This window comes from Otolemur garnettii, unplaced genomic scaffold, assembly GCF_000181295.1.
Source record: "Otolemur garnettii isolate 467f Iridium unplaced genomic scaffold, OtoGar3 scaffold00018, whole genome shotgun sequence".
Lineage (NCBI taxonomy): Eukaryota > Metazoa > Chordata > Mammalia > Primates > Galagidae > Otolemur > Otolemur garnettii.
Window position 1 is genome coordinate 21,718,459 of NW_003852413.1, and position 5,365 is coordinate 21,723,823.

At 39.0% G+C, this 5,365-nt stretch overlaps 1 protein-coding gene across 3 annotated transcripts in view; it reads right to left on the reverse strand.

Moving 5' to 3' along the window:
• ATP6V0A1 (ATPase H+ transporting V0 subunit a1) overlaps nt 1-5,365 on the reverse strand; it is a 68,782-nt gene that overhangs the window by 29,105 nt on the left and 34,312 nt on the right. For all 3 annotated transcript variants that reach the window (XM_003786335.3, XM_003786334.3, XM_023511261.1), the window contains 4 exons: nt 3,529-3,679; nt 2,233-2,372; nt 1,605-1,759; nt 1,060-1,150 (listed from right to left, as the gene is read on the reverse strand). In XM_003786335.3, coding sequence (XP_003786383.1) covers nt 1,060-1,150; nt 1,605-1,759; nt 2,233-2,372; nt 3,529-3,679 — 537 coding nt within the window. The remainder of the gene's footprint in view (nt 1-1,059; nt 1,151-1,604; nt 1,760-2,232; nt 2,373-3,528; nt 3,680-5,365) is intronic.

Sequence of the window (5,365 nt, forward strand, 5' to 3'; positions counted from 1 at the left end):
TAAAATAATGAATTATTAATATAACCTCCCATCTCTATGCTTTTGCATATACTTTTCTTTACCTATAACAATGTGAAAATTTTTTTTTTTTTTTTGCAGTTTTTGGCCGGGGCTGGACTTGAACCTGCCACCTCCAGCATATGGGGCCAGCGTCCTACTCCTTTGAGTCACAGGTACCGCCCATGAAAAAAAAAATTTTTTTTAAGGGTTTTTATTTTTGTTTTTGTTTTTGGGATTTTTTAGAGACAGAGTCTCACTTTATTGCCCTCGGTAGAGTCCTGTGGTGTCACAGCTCACAGCAACCTCCAACTCCTGGGCCTAGGCGATTCTCTTGCCTCAATCTCCCAAGTAGCTGGGACTAGAGGCGCCCACCAGAACACCCAGCTATTATTTGTTGCAGTTTGGCCAGGGCCAGGTTTGAACCCACCACCCTCAGTATATGGTGCCCTACTCACTGAGCTATAGGTGATCCCGGAAAAATTTTTTTAAAGGCCAGATTAATTCCTACTTTCTAGAAGAAACTCTAATCTTTCCAGCCCATAGTGATCTGGAATTTTATAATTCTTACTGTCTCGTGCTTATTCTTAGATTCTTGCCCCTGCTCCTTTTTTTGTTGTTGTTGTTTTGGGCTTTTTTAGCATACAATAAAAAAGATTTGACTATACATTTTGGGATAAGCTTTTTTAAGTATAAAGTTAAGAATGGAAGTTTAAAATCCATGGAAAAGAAACATTTCTATTTTGTTAGAACATTTGCTAAAGAAAAAAAAACTAAGTTAAGCAGAAATAAAGTAAGAACTGGGAAGGAATCTCGAAAATCAATCTTCCCAGAGTCAGTATTATTAGCCACCTCAGGAATAAGCAATGAAGGAAGAAATATGCGGCTCCCCAAGGCACCTGGGTCTCTTATGGCTTTGAAGTACTCTAAACAGATACATCAAGGTTTTCTAAAAATATATCAACAGAAAACCAAATAACTATTTCTGTTCACTTTAATTCTTTCACATCAGAGTTACGGTTAAAAATCTGAGCTAAGCATACAGGAAGGAAGTTCTCTTACTGGGTCGATGCCAAAAGGGTATGGTCCACCAAACACTCCAGGGAGAGCCGGGTTCAGTTGCAGAACAGGGTTCCCCCGAAGTGTTTCTTCCCTAACATATTAGGAGAAAAGTCACATTATTTTCAGAGAATCACCAGGGGTCCAGATACTGACCTCAAAAGAAATTACTATAGCTATCAGCCTCTTCAATAAAAGAGGAGGGGAAAAAAAGAGGAAGCACTAGTAGCTGAGAGTAAGGAATCACAGATGACAAAAAGAAAAATTAAACACACACACACAACCAAGGAGGGAATTTAGGGAATCCACTTTTAGATAACAAAAAAGAAAGCACTTAATTCGTAGTCTGAGTCCCTTGATATTAGCTGAAAAAAAATCACAAAGCACTTCAAGGACTGGAGCATAAAGAAGAGGAGACACTGCATTCTTCTGAAACACAGATACTGTCAACCACTTCCTCAAGAAGTGTTAGTTTACCACTTGTCTTAAAAATCAGGGCTGAATAGGAAAAAAATAAGTTTTGACTTTTATCTTCTTCTGCAACTTACGTCCAATTATGATCAAACATTGGCCGTACACTCCAGGATGACCCAAAGATATTAAGAGACTTGGAAAAGCAATCATTGTAGATGAGGCCAGTGTACATGGAGAACACACCCATCAATAGAATAATGTATCGCCCACTGAACACAGTGCTAAACATCTGGGAACCAGAAGAAAGAAGTAATGAGAATGTACTCACTGCAGCTCATGTTTGTGACAATGTTATTTCAAATATACTAGCCCCTTCCAATGGCACTACTTTACCCCATGCTGATGCAGACAGATTGACGTAAAGACCGAAATCCAAAGCTAATGAGAAATTCACTTTCACAGCATATGGCCTCTTTTATTTTCTATTTATTTAGTTTTTTGAAATGGAGGTCTTGCCATGTTGTCCAGGCTGGTCTTGAACTCCTGGGCTCAAGCCACCCTCCCACCTCAGCCTCCTGAGTAGCTGAGCATGCACCACAACACCCACCTAACACATGGCCTCTTTGGTGTTAAAATGAACATAACTTCTCTATTTCTTTTTGATAAATTCATGGATAAAAGATTTCCAGATCAAAATTTTCATAATAAATGCTTGAGAAATTATAAAATTTCAGTCCAATGCAGATGCAACTTAAACGTTACCTCATTTTCATTCTTCTGAGAAAGGATTCGGCTCTCTCTTAACACCATCCACACAGCAAAAAGGGTCATCAAAATGCCATGGCCAAAGTCCCCAAACATCACAGCAAACAGAAAAGGGAAAGTGATAATAGTATATGGTGCTATATAGAAACAAAAAAAAAAGAAAAAGAAAAACACAAAATGCATAAAACCATGATTCCTAAACTATCACATTCTTTTTCCACACTCTATGATCACTGTAAAGTGACTTATTCCCCCACTGCTGGACAGATATGGTGAAAAGGTTTCATGGCAAGATCTACCCTCACAAAGCAGCTAATGGAATTTGAGCTACTGATAACATTTTAAACAAGGAAGAACACAGGAAATGAAGTGTAGCCCTGGCAACAGTATGGTTTGTTCTTTGATTTCCTTCCTCTAATCCCTGGGACCTGCTCCTGGGACAGGCAGTCTACCTGTCTTCTCTGTGCAGCAACCATTTTCCAGCTGAATTAAACTACCAGGTAGTCAGGATAGGCCCAGAACTGGAGTAAAGCATGGCCTGCACAAGGCTCCGGCTAAAAACAAATTCTCACACTCTTGATTTCATAATTAACTCTCCGGCTGGGCATGGTGGCTCACACTTGTAATCTCAGCACTCTGGGAGGCCAAGGTGAGTGGATTGCTTGAGCTCAGGTGTTTGAGACCAGCCTGAGCAAGAGTGAAACCCCGTCTCAAAAAACAGCTGGGCATTGTGGTGGGTACTTATAGTCCCTGCTATTTGGGAGGCTGAGGCAGAAGGACCTCTTCAGCCCAAGAGTTTGAGGTTGCTGTGAGCTATGAGGCCATGGCACTCTACCAAAGTGGACAAAATGAGACCATGTCTCCAAAAAAAAAAAAAAAAAAATTAACTCTCCAAATAGGAATAATCTGCATTGTGCCTAAAAAAGTCAATTAGTACTATATTTTCTCTGTATGTGTATAATTTTGAATAGGGAAGACAAGAAGAAGCCATTTTAACATATCTTCGGAGAAACATTTTACTTAAAGCAGCTCCTCAGATGGTTTGCTAGAGAAGCCCAGGTGCTTCATGGCTGTGAGGGCACTTGGAAGAATCCAGTCCAACGAGCTCCTACTGAGTACTGCCTGGTGAGAAACCTGCTCCTTATGTCAAATGGACACCTCTTCACAGGAACTGCACAAGACCTGAGATCTTACATCTTTAGTTTTAAACCAGGTGTTAAATAGCATTTAAAGTGAGGCACTGAAAGAAACAACAAACAAAAACTTTTAGAGGAAAATATAAGCTTTTATTACCTGGATTTATCTCTCGGTAAGTTCCAATTCCATAAGCATCTACTATGTTCTGAAAGCCACATGTAAACTTGTTGGTTTTGTTATAAGTTGGAGGAGTCTGGTTTGTCTGCATCCGGTTCAAAATGGAGGGTACAGTGGAACCACTGTGTTCCTGGGAAATATTAACATGCATAACAAAATTAAGTTATCCTCTCCATTGTGGTGGAGACTACATGGGTGTATATATTTATCAAAACTCATCAAACTTCCTGAACTCCATAAATGTGTCAATGTATAAAGTTATGACTTAATAAAAAATAATTTTAAAAAACTCTTCAAACTGTACACATAAAATATATGTATTTTCTTTTGTGTAAATTATATCTCAGTAAAAATAAATGAAAAAATAAAATTGCAGATTATCTTCCTGAGTCTTTGGGGAAACTAGGACTATGTATAAAATTTTAAATGGAAGACTTTAAGTCTTGGGAAGTACATTCTTACTCTGAAAAAAAATTAACTCTAAAATGTATAACATCAAAGAAAATGTGGAACCTCTTCCTTATCCACCTTTCTATGAATATTGCTATTCCCTCCTCCTTTCCTGGATAAAGCAAAGCATATTCTCTGCCTTTACCACCTCCTAACTCCCCAATCCCCTGCAGTCTGGCTGAGCACACTTATCCAAAGTCAGTGGTTCATCATCCACCCAAAGGGCTTCTCTCCCATTGTAAGCCCAATGCTGGAGAACTTATCTATATCTTTATTCCTTAGGAGTTCTCCTCCTGCTCACTAACCACTCTTTCTCCTCTGACTATCCTGTAAGATTGTAGGCCCTCAAGGGGCTTCCTTATTTTCTCTCTACAATTTCCTCTTGGAGGCCTCATTCACTTCCACTCTCATGACTCCTGTTTCCTTAGTTTTATTCCCTTGTCTGCCTGACTGTTCACATTTCTTTTCTTTTCTTTTTTGGAGACAGAGTCTCACTTTGTTGTCCTGAGCGAAGTGCCATAACATCACAGCTCACAGCAACTTCAAACTCTTGAGCTCAAGCAATCCCCTTGCCTCACCCTCCCGAGTAGATGGGATTATAGGCACCTACAACGCCCAGCTAGTTTTTAGAGACAGGATCTTGCTCCTGCTCAGGCTGGTCTTGAACTCCTAAGCTCAGGCAATCCATTCACTTTGGCCTCCCAGAGTGCTAGAATTACAGGTCTGAGCCACTACACCCAGCCCCATATAGATTTCTTTTCTTTTTTTTTTTTTTTTTTATTGAATGGTAACTATGTACATTAATGCACTTCTGGGGTACAGTATCCCATATAGATTTCTTAATGTGATTGCAACTGAGCTTACTATCTTTCTCATCTCATTAAAAGTTCACCTTCTCTTAATGAACTTTTACTTCTATCAATGGAACCCTAATTCTCCTGGCTACTCAGCTTTGATGCCTCAAAAACTTTTTTTTTCCTTTTAGATACCTTGTATAATGCTTAAGTCAGGGCTTTTGGTATGCCTGTCACCGGAACATTGTTCATTATATACTGAACAGGTAAATTTTTATCCCACACTTCCAATATCCTTTACATCTCTTTGTACCCATCTGTACCTATCATTTAGCTCTCACTTATTAGTGAGAATATATGGTGTTTGGTTTTCCATTCCCAAGGTACTTCACTTAGGATAATGGTCTCCAGTTCCATCCACATCACTGCAAATGGCATTACTTCATTCATATTTTATGGCTGAATAAATACTCTATGATGTATATATTCCACATTTTCTTTATCTACTCATGAATTGATGAACACATATGTTGGTTGCACATCTTTGCAATTGTGAATTGTGCTGCAATAAA